General features: G+C 49.2%; 1 protein-coding gene across 4 annotated transcripts; it reads left to right on the top strand.

The window, feature by feature from the left end:
- The first annotated feature begins 1,151 nt into the window (after nt 1-1,151).
- LOC138803290 (sodium-dependent lysophosphatidylcholine symporter 1) lies at nt 1,152-15,906 on the top strand. Of its 4 annotated transcripts, XR_011364927.1 has the most exons (15): nt 1,152-1,394; nt 2,796-2,927; nt 5,169-5,293; nt 10,968-11,091; nt 11,223-11,301; nt 11,681-11,838; nt 12,529-12,619; nt 12,718-12,839; nt 13,046-13,129; nt 13,668-13,751; nt 13,841-13,953; nt 14,325-14,468; nt 14,553-14,735; nt 14,823-14,963; nt 15,445-15,906. XR_011364927.1 is itself a non-coding variant. In XM_069987111.1 (14 exons), exons 1-14 carry the CDS (start codon nt 1,302-1,304, stop codon nt 15,506-15,508), a joined length of 1,590 nt encoding a protein of 529 aa, XP_069843212.1. In that variant the 5' UTR covers nt 1,152-1,301; the 3' UTR covers nt 15,509-15,906. The 4 variants fall into 4 exon arrangements, 3 of the variants coding, with proteins under 3 accessions (XP_069843212.1, XP_069843213.1, XP_069843214.1); XM_069987111.1 differs by lacking the exon at nt 14,823-14,963 and having other exon boundaries at nt 14,553-14,729; XM_069987112.1 differs by lacking the exon at nt 14,823-14,963.
- The last annotated feature ends 1,503 nt before the right edge of the window (nt 15,907-17,409 follow it).

The raw sequence follows: 17,409 nt of genomic DNA, 5'->3' as shown, positions 1-17,409 counted from the left end.
AGTGCTTGAAACTCTTATCTCCAATATACCACCAGAAAACCAGAAGTGTCACTGTGGCTCAAGTGGTAGAGTGCTAGCCTTGAGCTGAAGAGCTGAAGAGCTGAGGGACAGGGCCCAGGTCCAGAGTTCAAGCCCCATGACCGATCCCCCAAAAACAAATTCCAGGTAGTAATCCCTTTCATATTATTACATGCTGGTCTTACTTCTCCCAGGTTGTGGTACAAATATATATATATAATTTTTGCCCGCCCTGGGCTTGAACTCAGGGCCTGAGCACTGTCCCTAAGCTTCTTTTGTTCAAGGCTAGCGCTCTACTACTTGAGCTACAGAGCCACTATCTGCTTTTTCTGTTTATGTGGTACTGAGGAATTGAACCCAGGGCTTCATTTATGCTAGGCAAGCACTTCTACCACTAAACCACATTCCCAGCCCTGTATCTGTCTTTATGGTGATATTATCCAGTTGAATTTTAAAATATGATGCATTCACTGTCTTCATTATTATAAAATATATCTCAAAAGAATAATGTTTTAAAATTTATGTTTCACTTGACTTCTCATCTCCTAGGCTATCAATATTGTCAATAACGAATGGATGCGGTTCTTGTTTTCATCCTGAATATTTATAGTGATTATTTTATTAGTCTTATTATTATAAAACCTCTGGAATGAGGTGGTGATAACAAGATTCGAGTCATTTTCCTCAGTGCAATGGAAATCAGTGTAATTACCTCTAGTTTGGAGGTAATAGATTGTTCAGGCTCAGCTGTTTGCTACGATTTCTATTTAACTTTTTATTAGAAATGCCTATTGAAATATAAATGTTGTTTTGGTACATTCATATAATATCGTCTTGAGAGTGTTAATGTGTTAAGTTGTGCTGTACTCATTAAGCGAATACAACATTTATGCAAGAACGAAAAAGTAGACCAATGGAGCAAAATAAAGAGCCCTGAAAAAAAAGAAAGAAAAGAAAACGTGGCTCTGTGGCTAGGCGCCGTGGGGTGGGTGGGGCATGATGGGGGAGCCGGCGGGCGCTGTGATTGGCTGGTGGCACGGCAGCGCGGCTCAGGGATTGGCCCTAGGCTGGTGGGCTGGGCCGTAGCTTTTAAGAGGCGCGGAGGGGGGCGTGCAGGGAGTGTGTGCCTGGGCTGCTTCCCGGCTCGGCTGGTGCGCGGCGACCGGCGATCGTGGTGGTGGCGGCGGCGGCTACGACGCGAGCCCGGAGAGAGTGGGGGCCCACGGAGCAGGAGAGCATCCCGGCGTCCCAGTCCCGGCCTCAGACGGCGTGGCCCGCGGGTCATGGCCAAAGGAGAGGGCGCCGAGAGCAGCTCCGCGGCAGGACTGCTGCCCACCGGCATCCTTCAACCCGGTGAACGCCCGGCGCAGGTGAAGGTAAGGGCCCAGCGCGCCAGGAGTAGGGCAGGGGGTGTTGGGCCGACCAGGACGGGGGTACAGGAGGGCGTCAGAGGTTAGATCTGGGCTTGGGACAGACACTCGGGATAGCTGGGGGCAGGCAGGCCTAGAAGCAAAAGGGAGACCGCGGTGGGGGGGGGGGGGGAAGGAGCATGCCCCCGGGTCAGGCTGAGATGGAGTAGGTCTGCAGCCAGAGGAGGCGCCCTCTTTTGCTCACTCACCTCCTTTCCGCATTTCCGCGGAAGTCCCTGCGCCTAGCCTGTACTGGTACTTCAGTGCTTAGCGGTTCTAGTTTACCGCCTTAAAAGGTGGAGGGACCTCAGAAATATGGGGACCCCTGTGGTTCCCCCGTATTTTACCCCCTACTCCCTAGAACCCCCACCCCACCCGCCTACTCTCGCGCCTCAACTCTGCCGGGGGCCACTCAAGTTCATTCATAAGAACAAGGGCTCTGCTCTTAAAGGAGCCGCGCGGTCTGGAGGCGTTTGTGTAAATGTGCGTGTTCGAGCGCGTGGCGGGCATCTACCTCAACCCTCCGCCTCAGCCTATCTTAAGAACTTATTAAACGACCCCACCACCACCACCACACCCCAGGAAGGGATCTCTGGCAATAGATCCACTTGTGAGGTGCTCGCCTTCTAATTTTATTAACTGATCCCAGGAAGGAGCCGAGTGAGCAATTATGCTGTTACCATGTATGAGCAATCTCTTCTTTCCTGGGGCAACGCTAAGCCTCTTTACTGCCCCACCCAGAAAGGGTCCATTCTGTTACCTGGAGGCCTTATCCTCCCCTCTTCAAGGTCCCCTAGGAGCTGGAAGGGATGTATATGTCTGGGAGCTGGAGGGGAGGACAACTCCTGGATTTGATTGAATCCTGGGACTGCCTACAGGGACCAGGGAGCTCTGGGACAGATGGAATGAACAGCTGTGTCTGCAGCCAGCTGGGCTGGGCCCCTGCAACTGAGCTCTCACCCAGGAGGCAGGTGGATATTGGCCTCTGAGCCAGGGCAGGAGTCTGGGCTGGGCTGAGGCAGCTTTTGGCAGCAAGAGGATTTTCAGGTTGTGGCAGCTAGTACCAGGTGGGGACAGGTCTGCTGCCTTCTGGAATTTGGAAAGGAGCAGTGGCCTAGGTCCTGGGAGTGGTTCTTTAAAGATGGTGTGCAGGAGGTGGATTAGGAGTAACTTCCTCTGCAGTATAATTTCTTTTCCCCCAAGTTCTTAAAAACAGAGGATCTCTTTCTCTTCTTTTGCAGGAAGTCAGATTTCTCTGGGTGGGTACACAGCAAAGCCGAGAGTTGTTCCTCCTGGCAGTTGGCTGGAGGAATGGTCTATGGAGACCAGGATCTTGGGCTTCTTTTCATCCTTTTCTTCTCTTCCCAGAAGGAACCGAAAAAGAAACAGCAGCTGTCCATTTGCAATAAGCTCTGCTATGCTGTTGGAGGTGCTCCCTACCAGGTGACAGGCTGTGCCCTGGGGTTCTTTCTGCAGATCTACCTGTTGGATGTGGCTCTGGTAAGTGGATTGAGCCCTCTAGGCTCTTCTAGCATTCTGAAATGGGAAAGGATAGGTACCCCGCAGTTTTCCCCATCTGTAAAACATACCCCAGATCCATACTGTACTCTCCCAGTCACAGTGAATGGGGGAATAAAACTTTGCAGAGTATCTAGGAAGGGAAGGGAAGTCTCTCTCCCCTCAGGAGTCTTACTTAACTGGCAATTCCTGGTTGCCTGGCAAAAGCAATAGAGCCCTCTGGGGGTGGGGGTGGGAGGTGGTAGACAGCAGTTAAAGGAGAATGGTACTGACTAGTGATACTGTTCTCAGAAGATACTGTCACACCATGTCCCTGGCTGGAAGACAGTCAGCTGGCTTGGCTCAGAGGTTAGTGGACGTTGCCAGGCTTGTGAAGGAGGTATATTCCGCCTTCACCTGAGGAACAGTGGCCTGTCAGTTGTCAGAGAGGCCTTCAAATGCTTTGTTAAGTTAAAACTGTCCAGTGTATAGGGGCTTTGATTGAGAGGGATGCTTTGGGTGTAGCTGGGCTACTTTGTGCTTTGAGAAGCCTTGGCCAGCAGCCTGGCATCCTGAGAATTCGCCCTGTCTGGAGGGGACAGTGGAAGACTGAATAGCCATGGCTGCCCGGGCTCCTGCCCTGGCTGTCTTTTCTGTGTAACCTCTGATTTGGCAGGCAGGTCATCTTCATTGTATCCATTTACAGGTGGGGAACACTAAGCCCCAGAAAGGATAAATGATTCATTCAACAGCTAGTTTTTGAGTAATTCCCATGGGTTAGGTTCAGGTTAGGGTATAATTCTGACAAACCTACAGCTGAAGCATTAAACTGTATGTAGCCAGTTTTGGAATTGAAGGTGGGGATCTGATTAGTGGGAGCTACAGTGTGGAAGATGCTGCTAGATTTTTAGAGCAATAGCAATAGCAGGGTTGTGATGGATGCAGAGGAACCCAGAGAATCTAAATATAGAGACTAGAGTGTTTGGCAGTGGATAACTTGAGGAAATGTATGTATACACGTCTCTGTACTGGGGCTTGAACTCAGGGCCTCATGTTTTCACTGGCTTTTTCACACAATGATGGCACCCTACCACTTGGTCTGAGACACCAGTTGCAGGGTTTGGTTTTGTTTTGTTTTGTTCTGGCTAATTGGATGTAAGAGTCCTATGGATTTGTCTGCATGAGCTAGCTCCAAACCATAATCCTCAGATCTCATCCTCCTGAGAACCTAGGATTAGAGGTATAAGCCACTAGCACCCAGCTGATGGGCAAGCACCCAGCTGAGCCAAGACAGAGCTTGACCCTGTAAAACGGGTAGCATAATTCACATTACACACATGGAGAAACTGATGCACACTGTGATTATTCAGTGAATGTTAGTTCTCATATCAGGTCTCTCACATGAGAGAGAAGGAAGCAAATGATTCTAGATTCATTCTATTTGATGGGATGTTTCTTTTTTGGGGGGGGTCTGGTCGTGGGGCCTGAACTCTGGGCCTGGGCGCTGTCCCTCAGCTCTTCAGATCAAGGCAGGCGTTCTACCACTTGAGCCACAGCGCCACTTCCGGCTTTTTTCTTTTTGCTTATGTGGTGCTGAGGAATCAAACCCAGGGCCTCATGCATGCAAAGCAAGCGCTCTACCACTGAGCCACCTTCCCAGCCCCATTGATGGAATGTTTCTAAGAGAAGCAGCAGGTTGAAAAGCTTCTAACACAGGCCTGTTACTATCAGAGAAAATGCTATTGTAATTTTATTTTTCCCTCACACTACTGGGAATTGAACCCAGGACCTCACACATACAATGTAAATGCTCTGCCTCTGAGCTATATCCCTGCTACTATCATTCCTCCACCCCCCTCCCCATCCTGGGGTTTAAACTTTGGGCCTAGGCACTGTCCCTGAGCCTCTTTGTATTCAAAGCTAGCGCTCTACCACTTGAGCCACAGTGCCACTTCTGGCTTTTTCTGAGTAGTTTATTGGAAATAAGAGTCTCACACTTTCCTGCCCCAGCTGACCTCAAACCATGAACCTCCAATCTCAGCCTCTTGAGTAGTTAGGATTACAAGTATGAGCCACCAGTAAGTACCTAGCTACCACTAACATCACACTGAGATTGCACTGTGCAATCTCCCCACTGTTCTGAGGCTCAGCACAGGGTCTCAAGGGCCCAGCTGCCTTTGCCTGTAAGTGAGGACTGAGGTGAGTAGAATGAATGAGTTGTCATTTGTGTCTTCCCCATTGTAGGTGACCCCTTTCTCTGCTTCCATCATCCTCTTTGTGGGCCGAGCCTGGGATGCTGTCACTGACCCTCTGGTGGGCTTTTGCATCAGCAAGTCCCCCTGGACCCAGTTGGGTCGCCTCATGCCCTGGTAAGTGGAAGATGCAGAAGGCCAGGCTTCCTGTTTATCTGCCTCTTCTTGGTCCTTCTATCTCTTGTCACAGGCTGGAGGGGGTAAGGAAAAGGGATGATGTAAAAGCCTAAATGTTGAAACCCCAGCTAAAACCTCAGCTGCCCAGACATGGTCATGGGGCACCTACCTAGCCTGTTTATTCCTAGGCTGGTCCAAGTGCTAGGCTGGCTAGCCTTCCTCAGCCTAACTTCATGGCTCCCTGAAGTCCATTCATTCTTAGTAAACCTGGACCATTCATTCTTAGCAAACCTGGACTTCTATCTTCTACTTACCTCTACTCTAGTGACAGAGGTAGGTCTTAAGAACAGTGGGGAGAGTGCACTCCAGGTAACTTGCCTGGGTTTGAACTCCAGATTCATTACAAGTATCTGTGCAATGTTGAGCAAGTCACTTAACGTCTCTGAGCCTTAAGTGTCCTCATCTAGAAAATGGATAAAATAAGAAACGTCTCATAGGGCCACAGTAAGGATTAAATTTTTTTTGTTTGTTTGTTTTTTTTCTGGTACTGGGGTTGCTCAAGGCTCTACCATTTGAGCTACAGCTCCATTTCTAGCTTTTTGGTGGTTCATTGGAGATAGGAGTCTCATGGACTTTGCTGCCTGGGTTGGCTTTGAACCATGATCCTCAGATCTTAGTCTCCTGAGTAGCTAGGATTACAAGTATGAGCCACTGGCACCCAGCTAAATGTTTGTTATGAAAAGCATGAGAACAGTGTCTAGGATATATTAAGTAATAGAGAACTTGGCACTCCTTCAGGGAGGTTTGTGTTGGGCAGGGGTTAGGGACAATACTGGGAATAAGATTGGAGGCCCATAATCTCTAATGCTTTAGATGATGTGAACTACATTTTTCATTGTTACTTCCCCTATACTGCTCTGTCTCAGGCTGTGGTGCAAGGAAGGGGTAGGAGGGTGGAGGCGGTTCCATAGATCAGACAGCAAGGGAGACACATACGAGACAGACCAGGCCGGGCCTCTGGTTCCCTCCAGGACATCCTGCTTCAGGGAGTGTGGGGGGGAACACCCCTTTCATCTCCAGCCCATCCAAGCTCAAGTGGGCGCCTTCCTGCCCCAGGGGCGCTCATACCTGGTCTCCGGCCTTCAAAGCTCTTCCCACAGCCCCCACACCTCCACAGCTTCCTTTCCCACGAGGCCCCCCACCCACCCCAATCCTGCCAGTCCCTGGCGAAGGCCCAGGTTAGAGCCTTTGATCCAGGCATTAGGAAGGACCAGGGCCAGGGCCCGGCCCGCATAGCCTGCCTTACCTGGGCAGGCTGCTCAGGGCTCCCTAAGCACCAGCCCGTGAGACTTGGCTCATTGCCCGTCTCCTGGCAGCCAGTGGAAGGCGGGACTCTGTGCCACATCTCCTCATGAGGCACGGCCAATGGGAGGCAGCTGCTCCACCAGCCTAACACATGAGGTTACTCCCAGTCACAAGGGGCTCCTCAGCGCTGCTCAGATGCCTGCAACCCCGGATGGAGTGTTTGGGGAAGGCCAGGAGGAAGCCTTGTTTTCTGCAAAGACACTCATTTGGATTTGTGTGGGATGGGGGAGGCGGAGCCCAGCAGGCCCTCACTGCCTGAGAGAGGACCTGAGTACTCTGGGCAGGTGTGGTAGCTGTTTGAGAAAGTTGCCTGGGGCCCTCTCGGATGCATTCTGCCTCAGTTCTATGCTTGTCTGAGCATTCACTGGGTGGCTCATGGGGCCAAGGGGCTGCTATGTACATGACATTCCTATGTACATAACACTGACAACCCTTGTCCCCTCATGAGTGTTGAGGACCTGGTACCCTTTCACATGCAATATAGGAAAATTGGGGGCTCGTTAAGGTAAATCCTGCACTGTCTCTCCTTCCAGGTCACAGATCACTCTTGCTCTAAGCCTGCATTTTTATTTATCTATTTATTCATTCATTTGTGCAGGTCCTGGGGCTTGAACTCAGGGCCTGGGTTCTGTCCCTGATCTTTTGTGCTCAAGGCTAATTAGTGTTCTGCCACTTCAGCCTCAACTCCACTGCTGGCTTTCTGATGGTTATTTGGAGATATTTCCTGCTTGGGCTGGCTTTGAACTATGAGCCACAGATCTCAGCCTCCTCAATAGGATTACAGGTGTGAACAATGATGCCTGGCTTCTAAGTCTTCATTTAGATCCTGTCCTCCAGAGCAGAAAGACTGACATTTGCTTTTCCTGGCATTCTCAGCCAGCAGTGAGTGACAAGGTTTCAACAGTGTGACTCAGGGAGGCTGAGAAGCAGTAGGTGGGGCTTGTGGTTAGACCTGAGTTGAGTCCCAAGCCCAATGCCCTGTGTGTGGCTGCTCTGTTGAGGTGATCACAGCAAACACTAAGTACCCCAAGCACTGTTCTACATTTTCCTATTTAAGTCTCAAGACTTCTTAAAGTCTGTGAAGTAGAACCTAAGCCCTTCCAGTAGCCTCTGAGGTGTCCCATTTCTTCTCCTACCTTATCTTCTAATTCCATCTCTCTTGCTCACTATGCTCTAGCCCCACGACCTTGATATTCCTCAACCTGGCTAGGCATACTTCTGCCTGAGGACCTTTGCACTGACCATTCCCCAGCCCACCTGCTCTTGCCTCAGACATCTGCCAAACAAGTTCCTGGATTCATCTATCTTTGCAGTTACTATCTGCTCAGTGAAGCCTAGATTTTCTGCCCCTGCAAATGGAACACCATTTTCATTTCTGATTCTCTGCATCCTGCTGTATCTCTTCTCTCCATAAACCCTTACCACCCTTCTAATATTTTATATTGCCTTTTTGTTTATTTATTTATTTATTTATTTATTTATTTATTTATTTATTTATTGCCAGTTCTGGGGCTTGAACTCAGAGCCTGGGCACTGCCCCTGAGTTTCTTTTGCTCAAGGCTAGCATTCTACCACTTGAGCCACAGAGTTACTTCCAGCTTTTTCTGTTGACATGGTACTGAGGAATTGAACCCAGGGCTTCATGCATGCTAGGCAAGCACTCTTCCACCACTAAGCCACATTCCCAGCCCAATAACCTTTTTAGAAACTGGCAAAACCTGACACATTGGCCATTAAAACCACTTTTGTTGTTGTAGTTTTTGGTTGTAGGGCTTGAACTCAGGGCCTGGAAACTGTCCCAGAGTCTCTCTAGCACTCTACCACTTGAGCCATAGCACCACTTCTGCTTTTTTTAACTCTGTTTTTTTTTAAACTCTGGGCCTGGGAGCTGTCCCTCAGCTCTTCAGCTTAAGGCTAGCGCCCTACCACTTGAGCTAGAATGCCAGTTCCTGTTTTCTGGTGGTTTATTGGCGATAAGAGTCTCATGGGCTTTCCTTCCCGGGCTGGCTTTGAACTGTGATCCTCAGATCTCAGCCTCCTGAGTAGCTAGGATTACAGGTGTGAGCCACCGGCACCCAGCTCACTTCTGGTTTTTGAATGGCTAATTGGAGATAAGAGTCTCACAGGGACTTTTCTGCTCTGGTTGTCTTTGAACTGTGATCCTCAGATCTCAGTCTCCTAAGAAGCTAGGATTACAGGCTTGAGCCAATGGCTTCCATTAGAGCCATTTAAAAGTGTTCAGCAAAGTGACATTAAATCCATTCACATCTTTGTATGACAATCACCACTTACATCTCCAGTACTTTTCTTTTTGAGACAGGCTCTTTCTCTAACTCAAGCTGGCTTCAAACTTGCCATCCTCCTTCCTCTACTTCTTGAGTCCTGGGATTACAGGCCTATACCTATACCACCGTGCCTGGCTTTCCTCTGTGCTGTTTTTTTTTTTTTTAATCTTCCGGGACTGAGACTCTGCACCAATTAAACGAATCTTATTTCTCCTTCCTTTCAGCCTCTGCCAACCACCATTACTTCCTGTGTCTATGAAGTTGAGTGCTTAGATTTGGTCACCTCCTAAGTTACATTGTGCAATTGTTCTTTTGTGTTTTCCTTTCAGCCCAGTACTCTCCAGTATAGGATGGGTTCAACATTTCATTATTAAACCTGAAGAATTTTTTTTTGCCAATCCTGGGACTTGAACTCAGGGTCTGGGCGCTGTCCCTCAGCTCTTCAGCTCAAGGCTAACACTCTGCCACTTGAGCCACAATGCCACTTCTGGCTTTTTTTCTTTTTGCTTATGTGGTGCTGAGGAATAGAACCCAGGGCCTCATGCATGCAAGGCAAGTACTCTACCACTGAACCACCTTCCCAGCCCCTATAATTTTTTTTTAGCTGCAATTTTTTTTGTCTTTTCTTTTTTGGTACTGGGGATTGAACCCAGGACATTGCACTTGGTAGGCAAGCGCTTTGCCACTGAGCTACATCCTAGCCATGATTTCTATAATTTTAAATAAAGTTTATCTCTTCTGTTTGCCAATTAGTATATAAGTTCTACAAGAGTGATGATATATATATATTTTTTTTTTTTGCATCCAGTCGTGGGGCCTGAACTCGGCCTGGGCGCTGTCCCTCAGCTCTTGAGCTCAAGGCTAGCACTCTACCACTTGAGCCACAGCGCCACTTCCGGTTTTTTTCTTTTTTGCTTATGTGGTGCTGAGGAATCGAACCCAGGGCCTCATGCATGCAAGGCAAGCGTTCTACCACTGAGCCACCTTCCCAGCCCAATGCTGATATATTTTTAAACGACTCTTCTCTCCAAGAAATTAAAATAGCATAATTGACACTTAATATATAAAGTAAATACTGAGCGGGAAGCATGTGCTATTTTTTTTCCTCTCATTTTACATATGAGGAAACAAGCCTCAGAGAACTTAAGAGTTTGTTTTTGTTTTTTGCTGGTCTTGGAGCTTGAACTCTGGTACTAGGTGTTGTTCCTGAGCTTCTTTTGTTCAAGACAAGCCCTCTACCACTTGAACCACAGTGCCACTTCTGGCTTTTGTGAGTAGTGTTTTGGAGATAAGAATCTCCCAGAGTTTCCTGCTGGGGCTGGCTTCAAACTGCAATCCTCAGATCTCAGCCTCCTGAGTAGTTAGGATTACAGGCGTGAGCCACAGTGCCCAGACAAGAGTTTTGGTAGCTGGTTGGGAGAAGTCAAATTGGATCCCTAAAGTGTTATTCACAGGCCTTCCTTTTAACCTTTATATACCTTGCCTGTCACTGTACAGGCTGCAAGATCAGTCCATAGAGTCTAAGCACTTGTGATAGGTGAGACTTACATATGACAGACCTCCCTTCCCCTAATGCTCCCACATGCCCCCTCCATCTTCCTTTACCTAGAGCTGGCCTTCCCTACCCCACTCCAGCTTCCTTCCTTGTGTACAAATGATGCCTGCACACAGGTGAAAATATTTAGATGCTAAGATTGTTCCTTCTCTTTCCCTCCCTGTTCTACCAAGGTCTTGGCCTCCATTCTCAGCTCCCCTACCCTAGAAGTCCCTGCTGCTAGAACCTTAGCAAAACTCAAGGTCTGATCTTGATCTTCTCATGCTTCATGTTCAGGGTTTCAGCCAGGGATCCTGTCCCAGTGGACCCTTCCAGGTTTGGCCATTAGCATCTTCCCAGAGGCCCTGAGATGGATAGATTAAGGAGAGGAAATGCCTTCCTGGTGGGTACCCAGTAGAGCCTCTGACTGGGCCAAATTCTTGGGAGTTGTAGCTTCCAGCCTCCTCTTCAACCCTCTCCCTTTCCTCAGGATCATCTTCTCCACACCCCTGGCAGTCATCGCCTATTTCCTCATCTGGTTCGTGCCTGACTTCTCACAGGGCCAGACCCTTTGGTACCTAATTTTCTATTGCCTCTTTGAGACACTGGTCACGGTGAGTATGTCCCCAGCCTCCCCTTTCTCCACACTTCTGGGTGTCTCTGGGGGCAGGGGTGAGGCAGTCCCTGGGCCCCCCTCCTTTGTCTGCCCTCTGTCTGACTGGCAAAGGTCTTTGTTCTATGCCAGTGTTTCCACGTTCCCTACTCAGCGCTCACCATGTTCATCAGCACGGAGCAGAGCGAGCGGGACTCTGCCACTGCCTATCGTAAGTCTCTCCTCAGCTGGCCTGACCTTGCCCATAGGGGACCCTGGGTCTTTCACTTCCAGATCCTCCTGCTATACTTCTTCCATTGTGGGCCCAGCTCCTTGCTCAAGACATGTTGCATATGAGGCCTTTTCCCACTAAGTTACATCTTCATCCCATGAAATTATCTTAAAAAGAACTTACTGCTCAAGTGAGATCCAGAAAGATTCAAGGACTAACCTGAGATCACACAGGACCACATACATGTAGGCCCAAGTGTCATCTGCCCTGTCCTCACATCCATCATACTTGGAGCTAGAGTTGAGCTCCATTCATCTGGCTTTTCCCTCTGGGCCTACAAATCAAGTCCCTCTATAAAGACCTTCTTTTCACTATCCAGGGATGACCGTGGAGGTGCTGGGCACAGTGCTAGGCACAGCGATCCAGGGGCAAATTGTGGGCCAAGCAAATGCTCCTTGTCTCCATTACCCTAATGAATCTTCATTGGCCCCGGAAAGTGCCAATCGAACACACAGCACCACCTCACTAAAACAAACGGTGAGGCCTTTTGCAGGGCAGGGATTGGAGGGGATGGAGAACTATAAAGGTTTTGCACTCATCCTAAAAGTAGTAATAACAGCTAATGGTTACTAACTATAGGGCATGTGATATGTATGATTTTTCTGTGTGTCTGCTGGTCTTGAACTCAGAGCCTTTATTCAGACTTAACTTTTTTTGCTCAAAGCTGGTGTTTTACCAGTTGAGCCACAGCTCCACGTCCAGCTTTTCTGGTAGTTAGCTGGAGATAAGAGTTTCACAGACTTTCTTGCCTGGGCTGGCTTTGAAATGATCCTCAGATGTCAGCATCTTGAGTAGCTAGGATTACAGGCATGAGTCACTGGTGCCCAACATAGAACCTTTAACACTTTTAATATGGCAATATGTCCACTTTGCAGATAAGAAAACTGAAGCCCAGAGAGGCTTGTGCTATTTGCCCAGGGTGGTAGAGCTAATGGATTGCAGATATGAACTGCAGGCTCCACGACTCCACAGCTTTGGCTTTGTAACATTGTGTACACCTGAACTTTGCACAGCCTTGAGAAGCCACTGCAGACCCAGGATGGTCCTTCTAGTTCATAGATGGAGACGGTTAGGCCTGCGGAGAAGGGACTAGTCTGAGATTGTGCAGTGGGACTGCTAGGATGAGATCAGACTGTCTCTATATTGTGCCCTTTGCCTCTTTTATAGCAAAATGCATACTTGCTGGCAGCAGGGGTCATCGCCTCTATCTATGTCATCTGTGCCATCATCCTGACCCTGGGTGTGCGGGAGCAGAGAGGTAAGTAGGGCCCTGGGAAAGGTGCAGATCTTACCACAAGGGGGCTGTGTCTTTCTGCCTAGCTCTCTGCTCCCTCCTCATTGTCCTCTGGTCCCTAGAACCATATGAGGCCCAGAAGACTGAACAAATGTCCTTCGTTCGGGGCCTCCGGCTGGTCATGAGCCATGGTCCCTATGTAAAACTCATTGCTGGCTTCCTTTTTACCTCCCTGGCTTTTATGGTGAGTTGGGGACGTGACTATTGGTCCTTGGGGAAATCTGAGGGGAGGTGTAATGGGAGTGGGGTTGGAGAGGACTCAGGAGATGACTAAGCTGAGGGACAGGTAGAATGGGGGAGGGGTAAGCATGGCGAATATATTAGGGTGCCTCAGCCCCAACATCATGTCTTTCCTTGCCATTTCCTTCCCCTCCCCTACCCATCCCCCAGCTGGTGGAAGGAAACTTCGCCTTGTTTTGCACCTACACCTTGGGCTTCCCTAATGAATTCCAGAATCTACTCTTGGCCATCATGGTGAGTGTGAGAACTGAGGGTGGTGGGCAGACTAGACGGTTATAGCACGGCTGTGGAATGGTTCTTCTGCCAGTCAGCGGATGTCCCCTGACTAGGCCATGGTCCTGAAGGGATGAGGCAGGTTTTCTAGAATAGTTGGTTGGACTTGACCTATAATTGCTTAGGGAGGATTGTAAGAGGAGTTTGGGGTGGATGTTTAGTGAGCCGAGCAAAAGCCAAGATACTAAAAAGTTTATGGAGCTGGGCACCTGTGGCTCATGACTGTAATCTAAGCTTTTGGGAAGGCTAGAGGAGGAGGAGGAGGAACAGGAAGAGGAGGAGGAGGAGAAGGTGGTTATGGAACTTTGTGTTCAGAGGTGTTAAAAAGCTGGACTATCTCTCAGTTCCCCAAGGGAGTTCTCACACATGCGCCTTCACCTCCTTACTGCCCATAGGTGCCACTTGGCTGCTCTTGGCAAGGATAGAGCATCTTTGGGGTCTTGGGAAGGGCTGGAGAGATTCTGTGGCACTAACTCATTCCTCTCACCCATTTCCATAGCTCTCAGCCACATTCACCATTCCCATCTGGCAGTGGTTCCTAACCCGGTTTGGCAAGAAGACAGCTGTATATGTTGGCATCTCGGTGAGTGGAGTACAAGGATCTTGGGTGGCGTGAAGGGATAGCCAGTGAGAGCCTCCAGTTAATCCATCTTCCTGCATCTTCTCCCCTAGTCAGCAGTGCCATTTCTTATCTTGGTGGCCCTCATGGAGAGTAACCTGTTTGTCACATATGTGGTGGCCATAGCAGCCGGTGTCAGTGTAGCAGCTGCCTTCCTGTTACCTTGGTAGGTATATTCCTAGCCTCCCACCCTCAGCTCTAAGGCTCCCTGGAGAGAGTTCTTTGGGAGCTTCTACTACAGGGCCAAATAAATGGGTCTTATAGAACTGGTTAGGGACCTATTGAACTGTCCTGTACAGTTACAAAGGTTGTGAACTGTGCAAAAGCACCCACTCACAGAAATAGGGGCTAAAATCTGACCTATACACCATTCATCAAGCTGAGCACCCAGAATGGGGATCATCTTGGCAAAAGGAGCTCATTCCCTAGAAAACTGCCTCTTCTTACCAACACCAAGGTCATGGAGGCTGGTGGAAGCCTGGGGACGGCTATGTGTGTGGGGGGAGGTGCTCAAGGCCACCATCACTCTCTCCCTAGGTCCATGCTGCCCGATGTCATCGACGACTTCCATCTGAAGCACCCCAACTGCCATGACTCCGAGCCCATCTTCTTTTCCTTCTATGTGTTCTTCACCAAGTTTGCCTCCGGCGTCTCGCTGGGTATCTCCACCCTCAGTCTTGAGTGAGTGGGATGGGGGGGCTATTATGGGGTGTTCAGGCCCAGGTCACAGGTATCATGTTCTCATCACTGGCTCCATTCCCACAGCTTTGCCGGGTACAAGCCACGGGGCTGCTCCCAGCCGTCACTGGTCAAGTTTACCCTGAAGATGCTGGTGACCATGGCTCCCATCATCTTTATCCTGCTGGGCCTCTTCCTCTTCAAGCTGTACCCCATCAACGAGGAGAAGCGGCGGCAGAATAAGAAGGCCCTTCAGGCTCTGCAGTGAGAGTGAGGGGGTTGTCATCTAGTCTGAGTCCCCACTTTTGCCTCTGGTGGCCAAGCCCAGACTTCCACTGACACATCCTTCCTTGACAGCCCCAACATTAAGCTACATGCTGGCCACTGAATTGAGTGACTTCACCTTTATTCACTCAACAAACACTTTCTGGGTGCCTGCCATGTGCCAAAACACACCAAAATCCCAGACTTCGAGGCGCTTCTTTGCCTGTTAAACGTGTACGTTCACAATCTGTGTAGTCCTCTGGCAATCCTGGGTGGCCAAGATTCTTAGGGTTCCCATTGTCCAGATGAAGAAACTGAGGTTTAACCTGGAAGAGTATAGCTGTGCCCACTGGATAAGGGGTAGAGTTGGGCTCTGAGCTCTGCCTGATGCTCTGGCAGCTCCTGGTCAGGAGCTCAGGTGTGCCTGAGGCCAGAGGGCAATGTGGAGTGAGTCATGCCAGCCTATCAGCCAGCCAAGGCCAGAAGGTAGCACTGAAGTTTGTGGTGCCCTATGCCTAGCAAGAACAGCAAACAAAGACACTGGAAGTTCCTGAACTGAAAGTGGGAGGGAGTGAACTGTCCTGTGAGTTAGACGAGTCCCACCCCTGGCTTGAACTGCAGAGCCAAGATCCCAGAAGGAGGCAGGTGGCAGTGGGGAGGGGTAAGGACTTACCCTTGAACTCTTGATCTGACCGGGCTCCTCTGATTCTTGCAGGGATGAAGCCAGCAGTTCAGCTTGCTCCGACTCAGACTCCACAGAGTTGGCCAGCATCCTTTAGGCCTGTGTGACCCATGATGTCTCCATACATAGGGCCTGGGTCATCAGGCCACATGAGGGACCAGAACCTGTTTGCCCACTCACTGGACAGCTGTTCTTCAGGTGCCAGCTAGGACAGGGACCAAGCACTGAAAGGCAAACAGCCCAGGACATCTGTGTCTGCATAGAGCTGGCCGAGCTCCATACTGCCACCCTTATGCCCATCCACAGGACCAAGCCCTGGGGCTGCTACTGTGAATATGCCAAGGACTGAGCGGGCCAAGCCCCGAATACTAATGTAGAAACTTTTTATACAGAGACTAATTAATAACTTAATGACTATGTACATAGTGAGGTGTGTGTATGTATATTTCTGTGAGCTATTAATGTTATTAATTTTCATAAAAGCTGGAAAACAGAGCTACTTGCTCCTGTCTGTGTCCTCAGCTACTCACTGAGCCCTTGGGTGGCAACTCAGATAATGAGCAGTCCCAGTCGGCCTGGGTCCCACTGGGTGGGATCAATGTGTCTGAAGGGGTGGGAGGGGGTGATAACCTTGGCTGACATTTACTGAACACCTACTCTGTACCAAGCACCATATGGAGGCTTTGTGTGTACTTTGTGGTATTCTACTTTAGCCTATGAAATCATACCAGGGCAGGATTGCATCCATTTTAAAGATAAGAAAAACGCCGGGCACTGGTGGCTCAAGCCTGTAATCCTAGCTACTCAGGAGGCTGAGATCTGAGGATCACGTTTCAAAGCCAGCCCAGGCAGGAAAGTCCGTGAGACTCTTATCTCCAATAAACCACTAGAAAACCGGGAGTGGTGCTGTGGCTTAAGCGGTAGAGCGCTTGCCTTGAGCTGAAGAGCGCAGGGACAGTGCCCAAGCCCAGAGTTCAAGCCCCACTACCGACAAAAAAAAAAAAAAAAAAGCTAAGAAAACCAAAGCCACATGCCAGTGACTAATGCCTGTAATCTGAATTACCTGTGAGGCTGAAAATAGGAAAATTGCAGTTCGAGGACAGCCTGAGCAGAAAAAGTTTATAAGACCTCCTTTTCAACCCCTAGCTAGGCATAATGATACATGCCTATCATTCTAGTTACTTAGAAGGCTGAGATCGGGATGACTGTGGTTCCAGACCAGCCCTGTCAGAAAAGTCTGCAAGACTCCATCTCAACAGACGAAGGTGGGTCTGGTGGCACATGCTTGTCATCCCAGCTTTGATAGGAAACCTAAAATAGGTGTGTCATGGTCTAGGCACAGGCCTCCACACAAAATGAAATTCTACATCTAACTAATGCATAAAAGGTTGGAAGCTTGGCTTAGCAAGCATGAGGCTGAGCTCAACTTCCAAGCTCCAGGATTAGGCGATGACTTATGACTCGATGCTTCAGCAGGTTCATGGTTTGATGCCAGCCTAGGCAAAAGGTAAGTGAGACATCATCTCAACAAGCAAGTTGGATATGGTAGTTCCTACTTGTGATCTCAGCTATATAGGGGACTAGAGTTCATTTTGTTTTGTTTTGTTTTGTTTTTTGGGTCCGGTCGTGGGGCCTGAACTCTGAACTCTGGGCCTGGGCACTGTCCCTCAGCTCTTCAGCTCAAGGCTAGCGCTCTACCACTTGTACCACAGCGCCACTTCCGGCTTTTTTTTCTGCTTATGTGGTGCTGAGGAATGGAACCCAGGGCCTCAGGCATGCAAGGCAAGCACTCTACCACTGAGCCACCTTCCCAGCCCCCTGGGGCTATAGTCTGAAGCCAACCCTGGACAAAAGTAGAAAACTGTTTAGGAAAATAACAAAAGCAAAATTTAAAAAGCTGGGAGCTTGACTCAAGTGGTAAGAGTGCTTGCCTAAAAAGTGCAAGGCCCTGAGTTTAAGTCTCAGTACTTCCAAGGGAAAATAAAAACAACCAAACTG

The sequence above is a fragment of the Dipodomys merriami genome, unplaced genomic scaffold, assembly GCF_024711535.1.
Source record: "Dipodomys merriami isolate MVZ:Mamm:240054 unplaced genomic scaffold, mDipMer1.0.p SCAF_34, whole genome shotgun sequence".
Taxonomy (NCBI): Eukaryota; Metazoa; Chordata; class Mammalia; order Rodentia; family Heteromyidae; genus Dipodomys; species Dipodomys merriami.
The sequence above is the reverse complement of the archived record's forward strand: the minus strand, read 5'-3'. Positions and strand labels throughout refer to the sequence as shown.

Bases quoted from the DNA above. Each gene is read 5' to 3' on its own strand.
- LOC138803290 (XM_069987111.1), top strand. From the start codon at position 1,302: ATGGCCAAAGGAGAGGGCGCCGAGAGCAGCTCCGCGGCAGGACTGCTG. The intron at 2,928-5,168 runs GTAAGTGGATTG...TCCCCATTGTAG, and splicing joins ACCTGTTGGATGTGGCTCTG to GTGACCCCTTTCTCTGCTTC. The intron at 13,752-13,840 runs GTGAGTGGAGTA...CTTCTCCCCTAG, and splicing joins CTGTATATGTTGGCATCTCG to TCAGCAGTGCCATTTCTTAT.